General features: G+C 40.0%; 1 protein-coding gene across 4 annotated transcripts in view; it reads left to right on the top strand.

Annotated features, from left to right (window-relative positions):
- Nucleotides 1–546: 546 nt before the first annotated feature.
- The window catches only part of UBN2 (ubinuclein 2), an 87,649-nt gene continuing 62,845 nt past the window's right edge, over nt 547–25,350 (top strand). Inside the window, exons 1-2 of one of the 4 annotated variants that reach the window (XM_033432367.2) lie at nt 547–1,337; nt 7,214–7,309. In XM_033432367.2, coding sequence (XP_033288258.1) covers nt 861–1,337; nt 7,214–7,309 — 573 coding nt within the window. In that variant the 5' untranslated portion in view covers nt 547–860. The remainder of the gene's footprint in view (nt 1,338–7,213; nt 7,310–25,350) is intronic. The other 3 variants (XM_033432364.2, XM_033432366.2, XM_033432362.2) reach the window with 3 other exon arrangements.

Here is a 25,350-nt window from a genome sequence, read left to right as displayed (position 1 = left end):
TCCCAACTGCAAAACGTTACTGAGCATTTTACGACCGTGTCACACAATCCTCTCTGCAGCTGGGCGAGAAAAACAGGAGTCGGTTTAGGAACGGGAGGCCTGTGGGAGTCAACGTCGCGCTTTGCGCAGGGAAGCCGCAGGGCGAGTCCGGCTGGAGTTAGCCATTTCCTTTCTTCCCCCGATACTTCGGGCTGCGGGGGTGCTGGCCGGGCATACACCGAGGCTGGTCCCTGAGTCCCTCTACCCTTTCCCCGCATCCGCCTTGACTAACCAGCTGACAACCCCAACTCTCTGAAAGAGAGAGTGGGAGGCGACCGGCGCCATAGCCAGATCCGTCCCAGGCACATCTCCGACGCTCGCTTTTGGGCGAGCCCCAAACGCGCCTCTGGTTTCCAGGTGCGAATAGGAAGCTTCTCCGGAAACCCCAGACCCCTCCCCTTTAGGAAGGGCGCAGACGGCGTCTCTGTTTCCAAGGAAACCGGTCTTGCCATGACGTCATTTCCGCTGACCTGTCTGGACTCCAGGCTGTTGGGAGGAAAAGAGGAAAACTGAGCCACAGCCACGACGGTGGATGTGAGCGTCTCCTGTGTGCGCATGCGCCCGCTCAGCGGCCTGCTTCTATTTATGTGGGGGATCCAACATGGCGGCCGCAACGATCCTGGCGATGGCGGTGGAGCCCATCAGAACATAGTGGCGGGGAAGGGGGGACAGTCCGCACTCACGGTGGCGTCGGCGGCGACGGCTGAGGGTGGTGGAGGGAAGAAAAGCGACGGAGAGCAAAAGGAAGGGCAGGCAGGCAAACAACTCGGCGTAGAACCGAGCGCCGGCTCGAGCGAAGGCAGAGGGCCAGAACAGTGGGGATGGCGGAGCCACGCAGAGTAGCGTTTATTAGCCTGTCACCGGTGAGGCGGCGCGAGGCCGAGTTCCCGGGGGCCGAACGCGAGCCCGACTACCCTCGCGAGCCCCCCCGACTGGAGCCGCAGCCGTACCGCGAGCCGGCCCGGGCGGAGCAGTCGGCCCCGCGGGAGGTTGCCCCCCGGTCGGACGTGCAGCCCCCGCCGCGGGAGAAGCCGCTCCCCCAGCGCGAGGTCAGCCGCGCCGAGCCGCCCATGTCGCTGCAGCGCGAGCCCCCTAGGCCCGAGCCGCCGCCGCCGCCGCCGCCGCTCCCGCAGTTGCACTTGCAGCCGCCTCCGCCGCGGGAGTCGGCTTCCCGGGCCGAGCCGCAGCAGAGGCCGTCGAAGGAGACAGTGCGCCTGGAGCTGGTGCTCAAGGATCCCACCGACGAGAGCTGCGTGGAGTTCAGCTACCCGGAGCTGTTGCTGTGCGGAGAACAACGGGTACAGAAGATCCCTCCCTCATCCCCCAGACCCCGGGAGCCTCAGGACCCGTCCGCCTCCCCCAGTGGTTTGCCCCTTCCGAAGCCCAACTTGCGTGTCTCGGGTTGCCCCAGAGGGTGGCTGGAGGGGGCAGGGGCCGAGCGGGTGGACGGGCGGTTGGTGCTGCTTTCCTCTGGTCCCCAGTGTTGGCCGAGGCTCCCACCCGGCTCCACTAACCCCCCCCTCGCCACCGCCATCGTACGCCCGCTCCAAACGCTGTTCCAAGCCGGCTTCCCTCTGCACCTTTCGAAACCTCAGGTTTCCTCTCGGCTTCCCACAAAAAATCTGGGGGCCCTGCACGTTGCGTTGTTGGGTTTTGCTTGCGGAGCTCCAGTTGGGGGACACGCCCCCCAGTCTGAAGCAGAGAGATTGTGTAACCTCTCCAGTATCATCCTTACCTTCATCGCTGTTGTGCTGGGCACTGAGATGTGCTTCTGAGCGTGGGGTATTTATCTTAATTGAAAGGGGATTTAAAAGTAATCTAAACATTTTCAGAGTAAGGATTCCACTTTAGGATTGGAGGTTACGTGGGTTAGTTATCTGGTTCCTTATTTTTCTCTCTCGTGTTGATATTGGTAAACCTTTTTAGCTTTGTTTTCTCTAGTGTTCATACAATAATTGAATGGGAGGGTGTCTCGTATTTGGTGCCTACCATCATATCCTTGTTTGAGTACATATCATTAGTTTATTGGTCCTACTTGGAGGATATTGCACTTGGCCATTGTAATTTTTGGAGAGTGATGAAAAAAAACTTAGCTTTGAATTTCTAAAAACTTTATTGAAAATATATAGGTATGCCTTTGGTGGAACTGGTGAACAATGGAGATAGGAGAGAGGTTCGTTGGTAACTAATTTTTATTGTTGGTTGGTGATGTTCAGAAGTAAACTAGAAAGGGAAATGGTAGAGTAACAATAATAAGAGAACAGTTTCCTCTGTTGTTTAGAGACTATGCTCTTTATTAGGTTTTGCTTTAACACAGGTCTAATGGACTCCAGAAGTCACTTGTTTTATTTTCATCCTCAATTATCTTTATAGTTGAAATGAATACCTTAGTTTAAAAATATCATACTAAACAACGTCACTAGATTTTGTTTATTGTAAGGCCAACTAATCTTTTGATCATTATTTACAAATACTGCTGTGTGGTCAAACCAAAATGAATTGTTAAGGATAGAGATCATTTTGGTCATTTCCACATAACATTTTGTGCTTTAGATTCACTTTAATGCCCCTGTCATTTATAAAGTGATGCCATTTTTTTCCCCAAAAGATTTTTGCGAATACTGGATTGGAGCGTTTTTCAAAAAATTGTACTATGTTTGCTCTTCTAATCTATGTAAACTTGCAGTTTTACTTCCTAATCTACATCATAAGTTACAGGTGATTATATTCGGGAAAAATACATAGTAATGGCTAACATTTACTGATTTCTTACAATGTGCTAGACACAGTTCTAAGCGTGGTACATGGCTTGTGGAATTTAGTCCAGTAGAGCTCCATGAGACAGACACATTTATCCACATTTTGCAAATAAGGAGGCTGGTGTACAAAGTGCTCATATGTATCTTATTAATACTTTTTTTCCATGCTAGTACCAATTCTTAGTAAAGCAGAATTCTTACAATTAACTCATATAGTTTAAATTTAGAAAGTCCTGCCGAAATGAACTGAAATAAGAGTTATAGTAGATATACAAAGACCTCTGTTATGACCCTCTTTTTGCTGTAATATTGATACTATGATAAACTAATAATAGATATGTATCTTTTAATTATAAGTATAAAGTTAATTTTGATACCCTATCGTATTAACTTGATAATATCAGAATTAATAGTTTCATGTAATAGGAGAAAGGTGAATAATTCAGTTTAATTTTTCTGTTTACACTATCAATTTGGGGTATTTTAGTCCAGATTTCTTGTACATTCGGCCATATATCATTTGTCATATTCCACTGAACCAAAAAATCCATTGCTTATACAGTGTACCTTTGCAACAAAGATTTGCCAGATTTTCCTGTGGTTACTCCCAGTGAACATATTTATTGCATAAGAAAGTGTAGAAAACACCTTTCTAAATGAAGTTGTCACATTTCCATGAAAGGAAATCCTAGGAAGAGAAACCATCAAAAAGCAAAATGTAAGCAATAGAATTGATCTGCAAAGTGGTGATTCCCAAATTTGCCCTCAGGAGGAGTCCAGTTTATTTTTAGTGATGTTGTAATATTTTCAAAATAGTTTTAATTTTAAGTTATTGTAGTTGAACGACATACTATGTAGCAGGGTTAGAGTAGAAAGGGGAGGAAAAGAGATCTTGTAAAATTAAAAGAAGAAAAGTTTCTAAGATTTTGAAATAGCCATCTATCACCCAATAAGATTTTACTTGATAGGTGTAAGTATAAAAAAATCTGTTACATGTGAATACCGTCTGTACTAGGGTGAATTTAAATCATCCCCCTTTGTAAATACGAAATGAACAGTAAAACCCCAATTAACCTAATGCAGTTAGAAATTTTTCTAAACTTACTTCTTATTAATACGGAAAAACAATTAAATGAGCGTGTGTTGGCAAAATATGGAAAACAAAACCTCGTCTAGGTTGTCAGGACACAGGTTAGCTAAACCCTTAACCTTGTTATCTGTAGAGTATTGATCCTTGATTGAGGCTGAGACAGTGCAATCATCTCTATCCTGAAAGATTAATTTGTTCACCATTTCTGGCTAAGGGGAATTGATACACAAGAAATTCTTTTTTAACTCTTAGTAAACCAGAAAATCACTTAACCAGAAAACATCTTCCTATAAACATGGTTAATTGAACATTCAGTATAAAAAGAAAATAAATGATTATAGTGTTAATGTGATTATATTGTTACCAGAGAATTCTATGATATTCCATTGCTTGTCATACTGCATGTTTCGGATAACATATACGAAAGCTCTCCTGAAAATGACGTTAATGAGTTAACATCAAGAGACAAAATCATTGGGTCACTTTTGCCTGTGGGTGGTTGGTAATTTTGATATTTACTAATTGTCAGATCTTTTCACCTGAAAAACGTAAAGCTTACTTAGAGCCTTGATTGTGGATAAGCATTACTTCTTAACTGTGAAAGAAAGGTGGTGACTCAGTTTTCTTAAGTTTATTTTCATGGACTAGCAAGGGTAAATAAGAGATTTACTTTTGCTGCCTATATAAAGTCTACATAAAATAGTTCAGAATGGTGTATAAGGTGATTCTTATTAAAAATATATATTCGTGTATTTATATTTGCACATATAAAATGGGTCAGACCAGTAGTAAGACCTAGTATTTGGACTTCATAGTGACATGAAGGAAACTGTTTATAATGGCAAGCAAGTCATGGTGGTTGTTTACTCTGCTTAACTTTAGTCTCAAGTTAAGGCTATGCCCTGAATATGCCTAGTACTTCTTATTTCATCACCAGTCTATTTCTGCTAGTTTGTTTCCTTTCAGGTCATATTTATATTTTCCATTGGTAACTCCTATTGGGATAAAAGATTCTATAAATATATTACTTATTATAATAGATAATTTAAAAAATTGATTCAAAAATTCCTTTAAGCTTTAAGATGTATCCTTTAATTCTAATGCCCTAGGTATGATGAATTGTTTTGTATTCATTATGTCCATATTTTTCTGTCATATTTTTAGATTAATCATGTCTCAGCCTTAATAGCCAGGATCATGTATCTCAGTTTCAAACTGCAAATCTTCATCCCTTCTGCATTTTTTCTTGCCCTTCAGGGCAAATCTGTATCTAATATTTCAGCTGTGATATATTTTCATTTTTAATTACTGCTTGAAGATGCTACATCAGTAATAGCATCTAGCCTTTTTTTTAATGAACTTCTTAGTTGTTCATAATTAGATGAAAATAGCATTTTTATCCACAGGTAGCTCCTTGTTTTGGGTTTTTTGTATATTGAAATATATATACGTGTGTGTGTATATATGTATATCTATGAAATGTGTCTGTGAAAATAGTAAAGGATGTGATGTATCTTTTTGTTTGTTTTGGTCAATAGATGGTAAATGTGGGATCCTAGCTCTGTGTGTGTGTTTGTTTTTTTTTAATTTATTTTTTATAAATGTATTTATTTTATTTATTTATTTTTGACTGCGTTGGGTCTTCGTTGCAGTGCGCGGTCTTTCTCTAGTTGGCGAGCAGGGGCTACTCTTCATTGCTGTGCGTGGGCTTCTCATTGCGGTGGCTTCTCTTGTAGAGCATGGGCTATAGGTGCATGGGCTTCAGTAGTTGCGGCACACAGACTCAGTAGTTGCGGCACACAGACTCAGTAGTTGTGGCTCGTGGGCTCTAGAGCGCAGGCTCAGGAGTTATGGTGCACGGGCTTAGTTGCTCCACGGCATGTGGGATCTCCCCGGACCAGGGCTTGAACCCGTGTCCCCTGCATTGGCAGGTGGATTCTTAACCACTTTGCCACCAGGGGAGCCCTTGTTTGTGTGTGTGTTTTCAACCATGCATTATAGTAGATTTTCACTCTCCTTGCTAGAAAGAAGCTATGATAATATAATCTGTTTGTAGCAATTGAACTTTTGTGCTTTGTTTACAAGTCGTATGTATTTTCTGAATGGATTTTCATTGACAGGATGTAGGTGATACAGAGGTGGTCAATGCTAGGCCTCAGCAAAAAGCTGTAGCAGCTACAGATACTCCAGTGCTAACTCAGGGCAGATGATTAAATGTTGATTGTAATAACCTAGATTCCAATAACCTTTTAGAAGCATTGTCTGACCAAAGTGGTTAATCTTTGTTGGGAAGATCTCAAACTAGAGTTATAGGTGGGATTTTCATGTTTACCTAATTTTCTTGGGTTCTTCGGCCTTTTTATTTTTGATGGGGTAACCATGGATCATTTTGTGGGTGAAGACAGTTTGAATTGTTGAGTTCTTAACCACCAAAAAACTTTAGAATGTGTAAGAGTTCATTAAAACTGCAAATATTTTTGCTATAAATCAACATTTCATTCTATTTCCTTCTTTTTACTGTTGAATTTTGTTTTCTAATTTTAAAAAAATTTAATTTTTTAAATGAAGTATAGTTGATTTACAGTGTTGTATTAGTTTCCTTTTTAGTGACTTTTTTATTAAAAAATTTTTTTTCAATTTATTTATTTATTTTTGGCTGTTTTGGGTCTTCGTTGCTGCGCGCGGGCTTTCTCTAGTTGCGGCGAGTGGGGACTGCTCTTTGTTGCGGTGCGCGGGCTTCTCATTGCAGTGGCTTCTCTTGTTGCAGAGCACGGGATCTAGGCATGGGGGCTTCAGTAGTTGTGGCACGCAGGCTCAGTAGTTGTGGCTCACGGGCTCTAGAGCACAGGCTCAGTAGTTGTGGCGCACGGGCTTAGTTGCTCCGCAGCATGTGGAATCTTCCCGGATCAGGGCTCGAACCCATGTCGCCTGCATTGGCAGGTGGATTCTTAACCACTGTGCCACCAGGGAAGTCCCTTTTTAGTTACTTTTTTTTTTTTTTTGTGGTACGTGCGCCTCTCACTGCCGTGGCCTCTCCCGTTGCGGAGCACAGGCTCTGGATGCGCAGGCCCAGCGGCCATGGCTCACGGGCCCAGCCGCTCCGCAGCACGTGGGGTCCTCCCGGACCGGGGCACGAACCCGCGTCCCCTGCATCGGCAGGCAGACTCTCAACCACTGCGCCACCAGGGAAGCCCTTTAGTTACTTTTTAATGCTTCTAACTTTGTTAATATTTGGAAAAATTGACTCATGTTTTAAATTTAGATATATTCAACTCTGGTTGAAGTAATACTAACATTTCTATTTCTTTTACCATTCACTTTGAAGCAGAAGAAGCCCATTTACATGGAAGACCCGTTCAATGATGATCATCAAGAGAGGCAAGAAGTGGAAATGTTGGCTAAGAAGTTTGAAATGAAATATGTAAGTATACTAAACTTTTCACGTAGGTAATTTTATCCTGTTGGCCTATTTTTTTTTCTGTGACAGTTTGGGAGGGCTGATAGCATCCATTGCTCACATTATCTTGTTCTAACAGATTGAACCCCAATAAATGGTTAGCTGGTCCTATAAAGATTCTGATAGGTTTGTGATGGCTATAATAGTAGCTGTCATTTATTGTACTCCTTCTAGAGTTCAGGCAGTTTGCTTATCATCAATATCTCCAATCCTTATAACAGCACTCCAAGGTAAGTAATATGGACCACATTTTACAGATGAAGAAACAGGCTCTGAGCTTAAGGTTGAATAACTGATCCAAGGTCACACAATGGCAAGAATGAGGCTGCATGTCCAGGTCTGTCTAGCTCTAATCCTTTGCTCTTTCCACTGCCATTGAGAACACTTTTAATTCCTTTGGTGTAGTAGTTCTCAAGCCTTCCTGCCTCTTAAGAGTTTAAGAGAATGCATGTGTGTACTTCTAGGCCACTGGGTTCAGGATCAATCAGAAGCAGCATGAAATTTCTTTATAAGTATCTTGTCTACCTTAAAATTCATGTGCATTTTATATTCTTTGCCACAGTAGATTGGTGTTTGTTTTAATATAAAAATAAATTTGAATTACCTGATTGTAAAGTTGCTTAATGTTATTCTCAATTTTTCTAGTATAATTGACTTTGTTGGAAGATCCCCCCTATCCCCTCCCCATTTTTATCTTATGGCTTTAACTACCCTTTGTCTCTGCTAAAACATGACCCAGGAGAAGCAAGACCTTACCCTTTGTGGTTCCCCTGTGAGCATTGAAAAGTATCTCACAGAGATAGGATATCAGCTCACACTAGCTCTGTCATTCATGTTATCTTCAAAATGCAGCTACAGTCTTGGTGGACACTTGTTGGCTCTTTGCGGTAATGAAGAAACAGTTTGGGGGATGGAGAAAATACATGAGAATATTTTGAAATGTGGGTCAGGTTCTAGGCCATACTTTGCCAGCTACTAGTTGTGTCCATTGGTGAGGTTATTTAACCTCTTTGGGCCATAGTTTTCTTATCTGTAAATTGAGATGTTCAGGTTTTTCACAGCCCCTTGTGGCTCTGTATTCTGTGGCTGTATAATATCTTTAGGGGTGGACTAATGGGTGTTTCCATGGAAGAAATAGCCAAAGTTGTTACATTTGTAGTGTTAAATATAATACAGTGTTCTCAGATTATAAATCCTGAAATAACTGTCTAAACTTTTTATACAGATTAATACATTGGTTAAATTTAATGTTTTAACCAGGTAGTACGTTTACATGGTTCAAATTCAAAAATGAAAAAAAATATAGAGTGAAAAATCTTCCTTTTATTCTACTATCCACCCACCTAATTTCACTTCCTAGAGGCAAGTAATATTCTTGGGTGTCCTTCCAGAGATATTTTATGTGTATCTCTCTATATACATTATTCCTCCCCCTACCCCACACCCCTTTTTACACATGTTACTGAATGTATTACATGGTTCTGCTCTTTGCTTTTTTCATTTACTATATCTTGGAGATTTTTTTCATATTAGGACAAAGAGAGCTTTCTCTCTCTCATTTTTAAGGCTACATGGTATTCCACTGTATGGACATATCACCGTTTATTTAACTAGTCCCGACATAATTTCAGTTGTTTCCAAAAATTTACCCTTCTAATAGTACTGCAGTAAATTACTTAGTAGCATGCCATTTCATACATTTTCAAGTTTATCTTCAGACCAGATTCCTAGAAGGGGAATTTTTAGTTCAAAAGATTTATGCATTTATAGTTTTGGTATATACAGTATTATCAAATTACCAGTTTCTACTCCCTCCAACACTATATTAGAGTGCCTTTTTTCCCCATGGGTTATAACACCAAGGATTAGATTGCCCTTTGCAAGTGGAAAATTCCTAGCATATCCTGTAAGTAATGTACCTCACGGTTAGCATTAAATCTTATTGGGAAGCTTTTGGATAGTTCTTGGCATAGAAAAACCAATGTTCTGAAGAAGTTGGTTGATGTGTAAAGTTGTTTCAAATAACTGGGATATATCCAGGCACTGTCATTGTGCAGGGATAAAATGTTGTTATAATCCAAATTAATGGGCTGTATTTCTTCTCTAGATTTTTATTTTGGCTACTGACGCTCTTATTTCCATTCTAAGTAGAGATTTAAAATGTCTTGCCTCATGAAGGCTTTATGTGCATAAACCTAAAAGCATGCCATGAATATTATATCCATGAATGTTAAATATGCTAAAATGTTAATTATATCCATGAATGTTAAATATGCTAAAATGTTAATTATATCCATGAATGTTAAATAACAAATTATTTGGAATGTTTTAAGAAAATCATCAGGCTAAAAGTGACCTGGGAGAAGATATCTTGCCAGCTCTAGGCTCTAGGCTTCACAAAAGATCACTCTTAAACAACAAAGATTTTTATTGGTGTTCAGGCATATCATATACAGACATATATATGTATATTTATACATATATGTTGTATATTTATTTATACAAACACTATATATATATTTTTTAAGTAAAAGAAAATCTTTTAGATATTTGCAAAATATTAACCCACCAAAGTTAGATTTCTCTTTTTGCAGATGACAAAAAGGTGACTTAGTTCTTTGAGGTTTATAAAACACAGATAAAACTTGTATCCCTAGCTACCTTTTCTTCTTACTTTTTTTCCCTTCATAATATAACGTAGATGTCCTTGTCATTATTTCTTTTTTTTTAAATTTTATTTACATTTTATTTATTTTTTGGCTGCGTTGGGTCTTCGTTGCTGCGTGTGGGTGAGCAGGGGCTACTCTTAATTGTGGTGCGCAGGCTTCTCATTGCGGTGGCTTCTCTTGTTGCCGAGCATGGGCTCTAGGCTCACAGGCTTCAGTAGTTGTGGCACGCGGGCTCAGTAGTTGTGGCTCTTGGGCTCTAGTGCACAGGCTCCATAGTTGTGGTGCACGGGCTTTGTTGCTCCATGGCATGTGGGATCTTCCTGGACCAGGGCTCGAACCCGTGTCCCCTGCATTGGCAGGCGGATTCTTAACCACTGTGCCACCAGGGAAGCCCCCCCTTGTCATTATTTCTGAAAATCGCTTAAGGTTACTTCTAGCCCTTTGTTTCTTGGAACGAGAGATGGAGTTATTTGTTAAATTTTGTATATAAATAATAAAATATTTGAGCATTTTTGTTGGACATACAAAGAGACATGGTATTTGCCGCCTCTTGGAGAAACTTTCAAAATCATTGGGAAGACAAAACATACATATGACACACAAATTCAGGGCCAAGCAGTGGCCTATGGAAATGAATGACTCTCCTTTGGGGACCTGAAAGTGAGTAGAAGTCCCATTCTTGAAATTGGAAGGAATTTTGGAGACTTGAATGGATACTTTCAACCTCCTTTCTACCCTTTGTAGGCTAGCAATGGATGAGATGCAGCAGCAGCAATATATTGTAGTGGAAGGAGCCCAGGATTATGAGTTAATGCAGCTAGATTCTGATCCTCTCTTTGCCATAACTAGCTAGGTGACCTTAGTGAAGGCTCTTGGTTTTTTTATGCTTTAGTATGTGTGAGGGGAAAATAAGGTCTGCTTAGTCAACTTTATAGCACAAGGGTTTTGTCAAAATAAGATGAAAAATAGATTATTAGTGTTTGAAATATTTAAAGTGCTATCTAAATGTGAAATGCTGTTCAGTCACTTAAATATATCATTCTTTTTTTCTTTTCTGAAAAATAATTTATTTAAGGAAGTAGCAAGTAACTGATTAATTCTGCAAAAGAATAGACATTAAAACACCTAATATTTTTCTCTCCCTTCCAGGCAGCCAGATATATGTGTGTGTGTGTGTGTGTATATATATATATATATATATATTTTTTTTTTTAATTAATTAATTTATTTTTGACTGTGTTGGGTCTTCGTTGCTGCGCGTGGCCTTTCTCTAGTTGTGGTGATCGGGGGCTAGTCTTCATTGCGGTGCAGGGGCTTCTCATTGCCATGGCTTCTCTTGTGGAGCATGGACTCTAAGCATGTGGACTTCAGTAGTTGTGGCACGTGGGCTCAGTAGTTGTGGCTCATGGGCTCTAGAGCGCAGGCTCAGTAGTTGTGGCTTACTGACTTTGTTGCTGTGTGGCATGTGGGATCTTCCTGGACCAGGACTTGAACCCATGTGCCCTGCATTGGCAGGTGGATTCTTAACCACTGAGCCACCAGCAAAGCCCGGGCAGATATATTAACCAGGCCTCTTGATTACCCCAAGGGCTAGACCAATGCAGTGAATTACTTCATTGCATAAAACAGAAATTAAAACATATCATTCTTGTAGAGAATTGCTTTTATTCTGTACCTGTCATAAATTCTTTTTATGTAAACATCTATGTGGTTTTAACCTCTTTTAATTGATGACTCCACTGATTTTGATCTTTTAGTTCAGGCATTCTATTCCAAGTGGCCTTTATTTTTCATCCTCCAGTCACTTTTTACATATGCTTAACTATTGTGGTCTTCTTAAAGACTACAACAGATTATTTGGAGCCCTTTAAGAAAATCCTCAGCTGGGACTTCCGTGGTGGCGCAGTGGTTAGGAATCCACCTGCCAATGCAGGGGACATGGGTTCGAGCCCTGATCTGGGAAGATCCCACATGCTGTGGAGCAACTAAGCCCGCGTGCCACAACTACTGAAGCCCACGTGCCTAGAGCCCGTGCTCCACAACAAGAGAAGCCACTGCAATGAGAAACCCGTGCACCACAATGAAGAGTAGCCCCTGCTCGCCACAACTAGAGAAAGCCTGTGCGCAGCAGTGAAGACCCAACGCAGCCAAAAAAAAGAAAATCATCAGCCAGAAGTCACCTGGGAGAAGATACCTTGTCCAATCCTAGGCTCTCACAAAAGATCACTGTTAAGCAACAAATGAAGATATTTACTGACCTGTTGTTTACTGTCCTTTAGTTACTTTAGTGCCTGAAATTCAGGAGTAGCAAATTCAGATGTCCCCAGTTTCCCCTGATTAATCAGTGAAGCAAGCCAGATGGACAATAAAGGTGGGGGATTGTTCCAAACAGGGGACAGCACGTGCTCTAAAGGGGACATTGCTACTCAGTTCCAGCCTGTGTTACTTTGTAGGAATTTGGGCTTAGGGTTGCCAGATCTTTCCATTTCTCAAAAGAAGGCTGAAATCTGGATTTTACTCTGTTATCTCTTACTTTTTTTTTTTTTTTAAATAAATTTATTTATTTATTTTTGGCTGCATTGGGTCTTTGTTGCTGCGCGCGGGCTTTCTCTAGTTGTGGCGAGCGGGGGCTACTCTTCGTTGCGGTGCGTGGGCTTCTCTTGTTGCGGAGCATGGGCTCTAGGCTCACGGGCTTCAGTAGTTGTGGCTTATGGACTCTAGAGCACAGGCTCAGTAGTTGTGGCACGCGGGCTTAGTTGCTCTGTGGCATGTGGGATCTTCCCAGACCAGGGCTCAAACCCGTGTCCCCTGCGTTGGCAGGTGGATTCTTAACCACTGCACCACCAGGGAAATCTGATTATATCTTACTTTTAAATGTGGGCTTCTAACTAAAACACCTACTGGGCCAAACAAAATGTCCCTCTGTGGGTCAGATTCGGCTCTCAAGCTTTTGTTTGAGACCTTTGTGTACTTGCTTCACTATTTTTTTCCTAATATATTTAACTCATCAGTTCATCTACTTTTACATTCTGCCCTTTCTCGTCTGTGAGCAGAGTGGTTGGTGGTACATGTGGGGGCGTGTACCATTTCCATTGTGGAGGAGCGTGCGTTTGTAGGAAGTTTCAGAGAATGGAGCAAGTTAAACTCAATTGGGGGTTTCCAGATATGGAGAAAAATGGGATGCAACTTGATCGCAGAAAATTGACAAATGTAATAACAGGTCCAGTGACCAAGGAGGTGGAAAGTATAAAATAAATCTTACATGTATAGTTTAAAAAAAAAAATAGGATGCATTGAGATGTGGCTGCGTCCAAGAGTGATGTTAGTGATAAATTCTGTGTTTTGCTGGAAGGCCTGAGAGGCAAGTTTATGGGCTTTTTGTGGTCTTTAGTATATCTAGCTGTTGCTTGTGCTGGAGAGGAGTTGAGTGAGGGGGAGCAAGCGGCCACCTGAGGGAGAAGGGAAGGCTACTTGTGGAGTATAGGATGTGCCTTATCCTGCAGCAGTTGCTTGTGGAAGAGGATTGAGACAGCTTTGGTGATAGCAGAAATTATGGAGAGTATAGAACCCTGTATTGAATGGTTGATTTGTGTTTTTTCCCCCATTCTGTCCTATTTTTATTGTCTATGTCATATTTCCTGTTATGTTACTCTTCAGGTAATGTGACACTATGTATTCAGCACCAATTGCTAAATGTTCTTTTGGGAACAGAGCAGTATAAGTATTCAGCACTTACTTTTACCTAGAGTATATTAAATTGGTTGTTGTACATAAATCTTAATAAATAGCTAAGTCCGAGTTTTGACATTTGACATTTGTCTTGTTGGTTACTGAAGGAAGAAAGGAGGATACAGTTTAAAGAGGCCCCCGTGACTTTCCTCATTCCCAGTTTTAAGGCTCCAAATGTGGAGACTAAATATCCTACTTTCCAGTTCCGTTTTTAGATGGTTTCTAGGTTGTGTATGTTTTTCCGAGGCCATGTATACTGTAGATCAGGGAATGAGGTTTGGTTTGATGGGTGTAGACTTGTTCTCTAAGCCTTCTAGGGCATAGGATAACCTATGGTGGTTGGCAGATTTCTTTTAGTGATTTTTCTCACTGTGTTACCCCAGCCATCTTGAAAGATCATGCTATCCTAGAATTGGATATAAATTCCATAATCTAAATGAAAGTGCTTAACACAATACCTGATACATCACAGTTAATACTGCTTGAATCTGAATGACTCTCTAAACAGGAAGACATGTACTTCTGCCAGGCATTTATTAGCATGTATAAAATCACATTGTGACTTTAAAATCTGCTTAGTATACCACATACTTTGAATACCACCTTTGATAGGACCACGTTTGATGCTTAATTCTTTGTGATTTTGGACTCTCAGAGCCCTAAGTAGCTTCGTATTTATTTTAAAAGGGAGGATAGGGACTTCCCTGGTGGCACAGTGGTTAAGAATGCAGGGGACACGGGTTTGATCCCTGGTCCGGGAAGATCCCACATGCTGTGGAGCAGCTAAGCCCGTGCACCACAACTACTGAGCCTCTGCTCAAGAGCCTGCGAACCACAACTACTAAGCCCGTGTGCTGCAGTTACTGAAGCCCGTGTGCCTAGAGGCCGTGCTCTGCAACAAGAGAAGCCACCGCAGTGAGAAGTCCACGCACCACAACGATGAGTACCCCCACTCGCCGCAACTAGAGAAAGCCCACACGCAGCATCGAAGACCCAACCCAGCCAAAAAAATAATAATAATAAATAAATAAAAGGGAGGATAAGGGTAGATTTGATGAGTTAAAAGTCATTTTGAGCAGTTTTACAAATAAGGCATTTGATGAAATAGAGTTAACTCTGTTTTTAATCAAAAACAAAGCATATTTATAAAAAGTCTTGATTTTCTTTTGGTATGGCTCTTAAAACTGATTTTGTCCAGTTATTTTTTAAAGGATGGCAATATCTTGGAATAACTGTATAATTTCCAATGAAATTGGCTTCTTCATGATATATACTACTCAACTGAGTGGAAAGGAAAAATATTTTTATACTTAAAATAATTATGAATTGTTTGAAAAGTATCCTCAAATATGAGACTGATATGAGTGGATGTTAGAAAGCATTTATGCACCCTATCTGGGAATTTTAAGAATTCTATCTGTTATTCATATTATTAGATGATCATCCACAGTTGCTGAGGCAGTAGAGCGTCCTTGGGAACTTCCTGGGCTGGTTTTCCTCTCTTTGTTTGAGCATTATGTTAGCTCTGGTCTCTAAGGATCAACTTGGTAGGGCTTTGGGTAAAGCAGTTTGGGCCAACTTGTAAATACCACCACAAAATAAATTCTACTTACAAAGCACAAATACCAGTGTATTTAGGTTCTGTTGGCCAGTAATAGTGTAGTCCTACAAATAAAATAAAAATGGGAAATAGTAACCTTTCAAAGCAGTCTGAGGGGTGTGATTTTTTAAAGGGCGAGGGAGACTTCTCCACTCTAATAATTGTTTCTTTAGTGCAGTTATCAATTGTAATTGCTTGCCATGACATGCCCTTTTAAGTCCTTGGCTTCTTTGAGCTAAATAAATTCTCTTCATCTTCCTTCAGTCCCTTAGGAACAGTTGAGAATCAGCAGTTTTAGGGTATTTGGGAGGAAGGTTTAGTATCCGTAAGTGGTGATTATAGAAATCTGTGTATAGTATTCTGTGCTGTTAAGTCAGCTCTTGACTGTCTTTCCACTGACTTAAATCTCTACCCTTTTCTATTGGTAGGTTAAGAAAATTAGTAAAGGTAGAAGATAAGGTTGTGACAGGGCTGGAACAAATAGGAAGCTTTGTGACCAGCAGATATTTTCTTCTCGGTTATCAGACTAGAGTCTTAGCAGTGTCATGATTCTTCTGTCTTCCACAGGTGATCAATGAAAGCTTGTTATTAGTTAGCTTTCTTATTACCTGAAGGCAATAGGGGGTCCCGTACTAAGAACACTTGTTGTTTGTTTTCCATTTTAGTGTTACAGTGTAATCGGACTTCATTGGCTTGAAACACTGATTATCAGGTTAAAGCAGGTACTAATGACTCAGTAAGCTAGTTTTTTTCTGAGTCATAGTGTGTGAACTAGTGCCCTAGGGGAGTAGATTTAAAGGGGTTTCTTCATTTTAGATGTAGCAAAATTCAAGGGTTTTTTAAATTTGGAAAATAAAATTTGTATTTCTATAAGATGCATTTATTGTGTAAACTGTAACATCAACAACTGGAGGAGGCCAGAGAATTTATCAAGGCAGACTTTGATACTACTGCAGAGTGTATTTTTGCCACAGATGCTGAAAAAGACAGCAACTCAACATAGGCCCAGTAGGGAAGACGTGATAATATAGTCCTTTGCCAATCTGTCTTGAGTTCCTTTAGGTGAATTTTAATATTTGTGGATTTAAAAAAAAAAAAAAAAGGAGTTCCCTGGTTGCCTCGTGGTTAGGATTCCTGGCTTTCACTGCTGTGGTCCTGGGTTCAGTCCCTGCTTGGGGAACTGAGATCCTGTAAGCCGCATGGTGCGGCCAAAAAAAAAAAAATTTTTTTTTTTTTGTGGATTAACTGGTTTGTGCCTTTTTGGCAACTGTCAAGAATTTGGCTCCACTTTATATCATTTGCGTATCACTGCATTTCAGCATAATTGGGGAACTAGAGAATTGTAAGCTGGAGAATAGAAAAAGGAAGGTAGGGTAGAGGGCAGGCCGGGGACTTGGAGTTTTCCCAGTAAGGCCAGAAGGTGAAGAAAAGTAATCCGAGGCCAGAAAAACTGTGCTCTGTTGGCCTCTGTGATGCAGGAGGGAACTGGGATGTGCCAACAGTAATGCTTTGGCAGCAAGCCAGTATTTGGTAGAGCAAAGACAATGTAACCCTGGCTAGTGGAGAGGGATTTAAGAAAGAACCACCATGGGCATGGGTGTGTCGCATATAGTTTATCCAAAACTCTCCCTGCAGTGGGCCTGGGAAGCAGAACCGTATAAGGAGTCAAACAGTAAATGATGTTGAACATTTGATGGTCCAGACCTAAGAAAATAAAATTCCTTGAATGGGTAGTACATGCACTTAATAAAAATTTGAAAGATACAAAAGATAAAATAATGAAAAGTAAATCTACCTCCTACCCCTGACTCCCAGCTAATCAGCTCCCTTCTCAGAAATAATCACTGAGTTTCTTGCCCAAGAGATCTATGTATATGTAAGCATTTACATATTTCAAAGATTTTTTTCACTATAAAAGAATATATAAATACAGATAAACAGAGAGGAAAATAAAAATCAGCTAATCATCTCTAAGCCCACTTCCAGGCATAACCACTGTTAATAGTTTGATGTGTACCCTTTTAGGGCTTTTAAAAATGCATATGAGCTTATGTACGTCCTCTCTTGCACTTTTTTTAATCACTTGAGTATTACATGAACACATTCCAGTTATTAAAAACAAATTCAAATATACATATTAAGCCAAAGTCTTCCTTCACCACTGCCTCCAGTTTTATCCCTTCCACACTGGTAATGGTCATGGTTATCTACGTGTTACAATTCTTTGAGCATTATATATATAATATATAGCTGTAGATGTATATTGTTGTGTTTTTCTTAAATGAGATCCTACTATTTGTATGATGGTTGAAAAAGCAGTATCTTGTTATGTTAATGTTGTCTCCATGATTACCAGTTAGGTCGAACACTTTCAGATGCTTAGTGAACATCACTATTACCTTTTCTGTGAATAGCCTGAACTATACGTAACATCTGATGAACTGCTTTTGTTGCCCTCTATATTATTAAATATTCTTCTACCACACTGTTTTTTTTTTTTTTTTTTTTTTTTCCGGACGCGCAGGCTCAGCGGCCATGGCTCACGGGCCCAGCCGCTCTGCGGCATGTGGGATCTTCCCGGACCGGGGCAAGAACCCGTGTCCCCTGCATCGGCAGGCGGACTCCCAACCACTGCGCCACCAGGGAAGCCCTACCACACTGTTTTAAAATGGCTGTTAATATTGCATAGATTTGTCATAGTATATATAATTTATACCTTTATCATTGTTATGATGCTTTAATTGATATGATTTTTGGGAAAGCTTATACTTCTAAGATCCTATTTTGAGAGCCATTTTAGTCAGATTAATACTGTTATAGTTAAGTAAAAGCATTAGCCATTTTGGTTACTGTCATTGACAAGAGTCACATTTACTTATGTAACCATTTTATTGCATATATTAGATATGGACTCAGAACTATTAATAACTGCTATCTTTTCCTGTGGTTAACTACTGGTAGCCTTGCCTAGACTTAAATGTTCCTGAATCTGTCTACTTACGCATAAGTTACTTGGACTTCTGCATGTGTCTTGTTGGGCCCATTAAAACAGAACCCATTTGTTTTTCTAGTTTTCCCTACGTAAATCTTTTTTAGGCAGCTAGTTGTGCCTAGACAAAAAATACGTTAGGAGAGCAGAAAAAGATCATTGTGATTTTGAGTAGAAAACATCCAGGAGAGAAGGTTTACAACTTGGGCTGAGGGACTTTCTTGGTGGCGCAGTGGTTAAGAATCTGCCTGCCAATGCAGGGGACACGGGTTCGAGCCCTGGTCTGCGAAGATCCCACAAGCCACAGAGCAACTAAGCCCGTGCGCCACAACTACTGAGCCTGCGCTCTAGAGCCCGTGAGCCACAACTACTGAGCCCGTGTGCCACAACTGCTGAAGCCTACCCACCTAGAACCCGTGCTCCCCAACAAGAGAAGCCACTGCAATGAGAAGCCCGCGCACCGCATTGAAGAGTAGCCCCCGTATGCCGCAACTAGAGAAAGGCTGTGTGCAGCAACGAAGACCCAACGTAGCCATAAACAAACAAACAAACAAATAAATAAATTAAATTTATTTCAAAAAGAAAACCCCAAAACTTGGGCTGAGCAGTAAAGGGTGGGAGAATTCAGAGAGGAATAAGAGATTATTCCCAATAAGGGGGAAGCATGAGGAAAGATAAGCAAGTGTGCTTGGGAGGAGAGTGGATCTATAAACTGAATGGATTGAAGTGTTCAAGTCAGAAAATCCTAAGAAAAAAGTTGGAAGGGTGGTTTGAGCCAACATTTAGAAGGTATTTGATTACTGCCTTATTAAGGGTTTTGGATATATTTTGTAATAGGTAGGATGCTTCTGAAGCATTTTGAGCAAGGGAATCAGAGAAATATTAGATATTAGGCAGGATGAATTGAGAATCAATATGAGGAAGGAGAAGCTAATTAAGGCATTCATTACATTTAAGTGAAAAACAATGGCCAGGATTATAAGCAACAGCAGTTAGAATGGAGAGGAAGCTGTCGATGTGAATAATCATATGAACAAAGGTTTGTGGGGAGAGAGAGTTGAAGTAGAAATAATAAGCATTTTTAAAAATCATCATTATTGAAGTATAAATAAATACAGTTCATTCAAGTATATAATTTGGTATATTTTGGTAAATATACATAGTCCTGTACCCACTACCACAATTATGATATAGAAAAATTTCATCACCCCAGAAAGTTCCCTTTTATCTCTCTACAGATAATCCTCTCCCCTTCAGCCCTGGCTCCTGGCAACCTCTGATCTACTTCCTGTTTCTGTAGATTTTTTTTGTTTGTTTTTGTTTCTGTAGATTTTTGGGTTTTGTTTTTTCTTTTTCTAGAGTTTCCTATAAATGGAATCTTATAGTCTTTTTGTACATGGCTTCTTTCACTTATTATAATGCTTTTGAAGTGCACCCATGTTTTGCATGTTATCAGTGGTTCCTTCCTTTTTATTGCTGCATAGCGTATGGATGTACCGCAGTCTGTGTATCCACTTACTGGGTGATGGGCACTGGATGGTTTCCAGTTTGTGGGTGCTAAGAGTAAAGCTGCTCTAACGTTGGAACACAAGTGTGTGTGTGAACATATGTCTTCATTTCTCTTGAGGAAATATTAAGAGGGATTGTTAGGTCACAAGATAAGTGTGTGTTTAACTTTATAAGAAACTGCCGAATTGTTTTCCAGAGCGGGTGTATCATTTTGCAGCAGCATGTAGGAGAGTTTGGATTGTTCCACATCCTTGTTAATGCTTGCTGTCATCAACCTTTGTAATTTTAGTTAATAATGAAGTTTTAAGGCAGAAAAATAGACTTAATAAAATGGAAATGTCAAGTGGGGGAAGCTAATTTGGAGATGATTGACAGCAGGAACACTGGTTTGAGTTTTGGTATTGAGTTTTATGTGTCTCCGAGTGGAAAAATGACCTCAGAAGTTCTATCACTTCTCCTACAGGACTTTTAATAGAATGATACTTTGGAGTCAGATGGTCATGAGTTTGAAAATTGGCTCTGTTACTTTCTCTATGAGCTTAGACAAGTTATTTGTTTTTTCCAAGGTTTAGTTTTTCCCATTTCTTAAATGGGAAATAATATATGGTTGTACTCAGAATAGGTGCTAATGCAAAGTTAGCGCTCGGTGGATGGTGGCTGTCATCATCATTATCATGATTGGTAATTAAATATATGTTTTATGTCCCCACTAACTTGTGACTTTCTTGCAAATCTCTGCATTTTTTTCTTTCCTAACTCATCTCCCCAACTGTGTTCATTCCCCACCACAATGGCCAGAGTGATTTTGTTAAAGCACTAATCTTAGCAGGTTACTTACCAGTTCCAACACTTTCTGTGGCTTCCACAAGTGATTACGTCCACTCATCCTTGTCTGGGCATAAATATCTCAGGAAAGCCTTGATTAGGTCTTCTGTTAAAAAATCCAGTGCCACCTATAATCCCCTTTTTACCACTTATTACTACTGTAATTATTTAATCTTTCCCTTCTCCACAATACTATGAATATAAAATCCATGAAGGCTGGCACTTGGTAGGTGCTCAGTTAATTTGTTGAGTAGATTATCTTCTTTTAACTTCCTTTAGGGCAGAGACTTCATATTTAAATCTAAGTTCCTTCTGACATCTAACACAGCGTTCCGCAACCTTTCTGGCACCAGGGACTGCTGTTTTTCCATGGACACATGGGGGTGGGGTTGGTTCAGGTGGTAACGTGAGCAATGGGGAGCAGCAGATGAAATTTCACTTGCTCACCCACTGCTCATCTCCTTCTGTGTGGCCCAGTTCCTAATGGGCCGCTGCCTGTTACCGGTCCGTGGCCTGGAGGTTGGGGACCCCTGATTTAACATATTGCTTTCTTTCTTTTTTTTTTTTTTTTTTTGTGCAGTATGCGGGCCTCTCACTGTTGTGGCCTCTCCCGTTGCGGAGCACAGGCTCCGGACGCGCAGGCTCAGCGGCCATGGCTCACGGGGCCTAGCCGCTCTGCGGCGTGTGGGATCTTCCCGGACTGGGGCACGAACCCACGTCCCCTGCATTGGCAGGCGGACTCTCAACCACTGCGCCACCAGGGAAGCCCTCCTTTTTTTTAAAATTAATTTTTATTGGAGTATAGTTGATTTACAATGTTATGTTAGTTTCTGCTGTATAGCAAAGTGAATCAGTTATACATATATTCACTCTTTTAATAAATTTATTTATTTTTGGCTGCGTTGGGTCTTTGTTGTCACTCTTTTAGATTCTGTTCCCATATAGGTCATTACAGAGTATTGAGTAGCGTTCCCTGTATTATACAGCAGGTTCTTATTAGTTATCTATTTTATACATAATAGTTTGTATATGTCAATCCCAGTCTCCCAATTTATCCCTCCCCTCTACTTTTCCCCCTTGATAACCGTAAGTTTGTTTCTACATCTGTGACTCTATTTCTGTTCTGTAAATAGGTTCATTTGTACCATTTTTTTAGATTCCAAATATAAGTGACATCATATGATATTTGTCTTTCTCTGTCTAACTTACTTCACTCAGCATGACACTCTCTAGGTACACCCATGTTACTGCAAATGGCATTATTTTGTTCTTTTTTATGGCTGAGTAATATTCCATTGTATATATGTACCACATCTTCTTTATCCATTCATCTGTCAGTGGACATTTAGGTTGCTTCCATGTCCTGGCTATTGTAAATAGTGCTGCAGTGAACATTGGGGTGCATGTATCTTTTCAGATTATGGTTTTCTCCAGAGATATGCCCAGCAGTGGGATTGCTGGATCATATTGTAGCTCTATTTTTAGTTTTTTAAGGAACCTCCATACTGTTCTCCATGGTGGCTGTACCAATTTACATTCCCACCAACAGTGTAGGAGGGTTCCCTTTTCTCCACAGCCTCTCCAGCATTTATTGTTTGTAGATTTTTTGATGATGGCCATTCTGACTGGTGTGAAGTGATGCCTCATTGTAGTTTTGATTTGCATTTCTCTGATAATTAGTGATGTTGAGCATCTTTTCATGTGCCTCTTGGCCATCTGTATGTCTTCTTTGGAGAAATATTTAGATCTTCTGCCAATTTTTTGATTGGGTTGTTTGGTTTTTTTGATATTGAGTTGCATGAGCTGTCTGTATATTTTGGAGATTAATCCTTCATCAGTTGCTTCATTTGCAAATATTTTCTCCCATTCTGAGGGTTGTCGTTTCATCTTGTTTGTGGTTTCCTTTGCTGTGCAAAAGCTTTTAAGTTTAGTTAGGTCCCATTTGTTTATTTTTGTTTTTATTTTCATTACTCTAGGAGGTGGATCAAAAAGGTTTTGCTGAGATTTATGTCAGAGAGTGTTCTGCCTATGTTTTCCTCTGAGAGTTTTATAGTATCCAGTCTTACATTTGGGTCTTTAATCCATTTTGAGGTTTTTTTTGTGTATTGTGTTAGAAAATGTTCTAATTTCATTCTTTTACATGTAGCTGTCCAGTTTTCTCAGTACCACTTATTGAAAAGACTGTCTCTTCTCCATTCTGTATTCTTGCCTCCTTTGTCATAGGTGCATGGGTTTATCTCTGGACTTTCTATCCTGTTCCATTGATCTTTATTTCTGTTTTTGTGCCAGTACCATACTGTTTTTACAACTGCAGCTTTGTAGTACAGTCTGCAGTCAGGGAGCCTGATTCCTCCAGCTCCATTTTTCTCAAAATTGCTTTGGCTTTTTGGAGCCTTTTGTGCTTCCATACAAATTGTAAAATTTTTTGTTCTAATTTGATAAGGATTGTGTTGAATCTGTAGATTACACATATTGCTTTTTACAGCATACATTTTTTTAAAAAATTTATTTGGCTGGGTGTTAGTTGTGGCATGCAGGATCTTTTAGTTGCAGCATGCGGGCTCTTAGTTGTGGCATGAGGGATCTAGTTCCCTGACCAGGTATCAAACCCAGGCCCCCTGCATTGGGAGCATGGAGACTTAACCACTGGACCACCATGGAAGTCCCTATAGCATACTTTTTTTTTTTTTTGCGGTACGCGGGCCTCTCACTGTTGTGGCCTCTCCTGTTGTTGAGCACAGGCTCCGGACGCGCAAGCTCAGCGGCCATGGCTCACGGGCCCAGCCGCTCTGCAGCATGTGGGATCTTCCTGGACTGGGGCACGAACCCGTGTCCCCTGCATCTGCAGGCGGACTCTCAACCACTGCGCCACCAGGGAAGCCCTATAGCATACATTTTTAACAGATACTTTTGAATCTAAGTAGTAGTTCAAAATAAGCTATGTAACTTAGTAGAATTATTGAGTCAAATATGATGAAGAGTTTTAAAACTTATTTTAGTATATTTCCATTTTGGCATTAATACTTCATAGAAATTTTAGAAAACATAGTAGAGACAAAAGAAGAAAACGTAAGCGTATGGCAGAATTTCTTGGCAGATGCTTTCAGATCGCTTTCCAAGGGTTTTATTGGTAACTCTTATCAGCAGTGTTTGAGCAGTCTTGTTTCTTCTCCATCTTGCCAGAATTTTAAAAGTTTATAATTTGATAGATGAAATTGGTGTCTTACTTTAATTCCATTTATTTATTAATTGCTCTCCATTGAGCGGTAATGTTGCCTTTTTCATATTAAATTCATTCTTGTATTCCTGTCATATCTATTTTAACTCCTATAACTTTAAATATATTTAATATGTGACAGGGCTAGTCCTCCTCATTAGTTTTTGTCTGTGGATTTTTATATTATTAGAACTCTCTCTTTTTTGGGTGAAACATTCCCTCGTGTGTTTAACTGCTTGTGTGTTACTTTTTCTTGGTAGAATAACTTCTAACATACAAATATCTTTTTCCTTTACTTACTTCTTATTCTCACTGTAATTCTGTAACCTAGTGTAAGAGTTCCAGCTTGCAGACCTAGCATATGGAAAAAATAAGGACACTTTATTTATGTGTTGCATTTAAGCATATACATGCGTTTCGTGCGTGTGCGCATGTGTGTATGTGTGTGTAGGTATGTTTAAGTTGCCAGTTGGTGTCTCTTGAGAAGAATTGTTCTTATTCTGAGTTATGCCTTCAGTGGTCTTATTTAGCAAAATAAAAGGGTTGCCACCCTGTGTTGGTCTCCAAAATTGTTTTTGGAACTTGTAAAATCTAAAAACATGAGAGCCATTACTTTATCTCACACCGAAATGACCCTCTTGGTGGTGATGGTATAATAGAAGTTTTGGTCATTGAAAAACATAAACTGGAGTCACAGTTATGGGGATTAGGTTTTTTAACATCAGTATGCAATGCAAACATAGCATTTAGTCAGAATTACCTTTACAAATTAATTAGAAGGTAAATGGTACCACGTTGGAGACTTTTCTCAGTAAGTCCATCATATTTGTTTTTTTCATGTAAACACTGGAAAAGATCATTTCTTTACGTGGAAATAAGATGAAACAATTTGCTTTCATTTAAGAGCCATGTTGCACAAAACTCAGCCATCTTTCACCAATTAGAACCAGTGACACTGCATTGAGAGACATGCGCTATGGGAATTGAAACCAAAGGAGAGTCATGTCTTGCAGATTTCACCAGTTTTTGCATACATTCATTTTTTATTTTCTTATATGTCTATGTGTATAAGTAAATCTAGGACATTAAAAAAATAATTTTAAGATTAGTTTGGATTTACAGAAAATTTGCAAAGAAAATACAAAGAGTTTCCATATAGTTCTCATCCACTTTCCCCTGTGACATCTTATATTTGTAGAGTAGATTTGTTACAACTAACAAACCAACATTGGTTCATTACTATTAATAAACGCTGCATTTTATTCAGATTTTACTATTTTTCCCCTAATGTCCTTTTTTAGTCCCCGGATCCCAACCAGGATACCAGATGACATTTAGTTATTATGTCTCTTTAGGCTTATCTAGACTATGCCAGTTTTTCAGATTTTTGTTTTTGATAATCTTGACAGCTTTGAGGAACACTGGTTATTTGTAGAATGTCCCTCAGTTTAGTTTGGTGTTTTTCTT

The sequence above is a fragment of the Orcinus orca genome, chromosome 9 (assembly GCF_937001465.1).
Source record: "Orcinus orca chromosome 9, mOrcOrc1.1, whole genome shotgun sequence".
Classification (NCBI taxonomy): domain Eukaryota; kingdom Metazoa; phylum Chordata; class Mammalia; order Artiodactyla; family Delphinidae; genus Orcinus; species Orcinus orca.
This window is presented reverse-complemented; position numbering and strand designations above follow the sequence as displayed.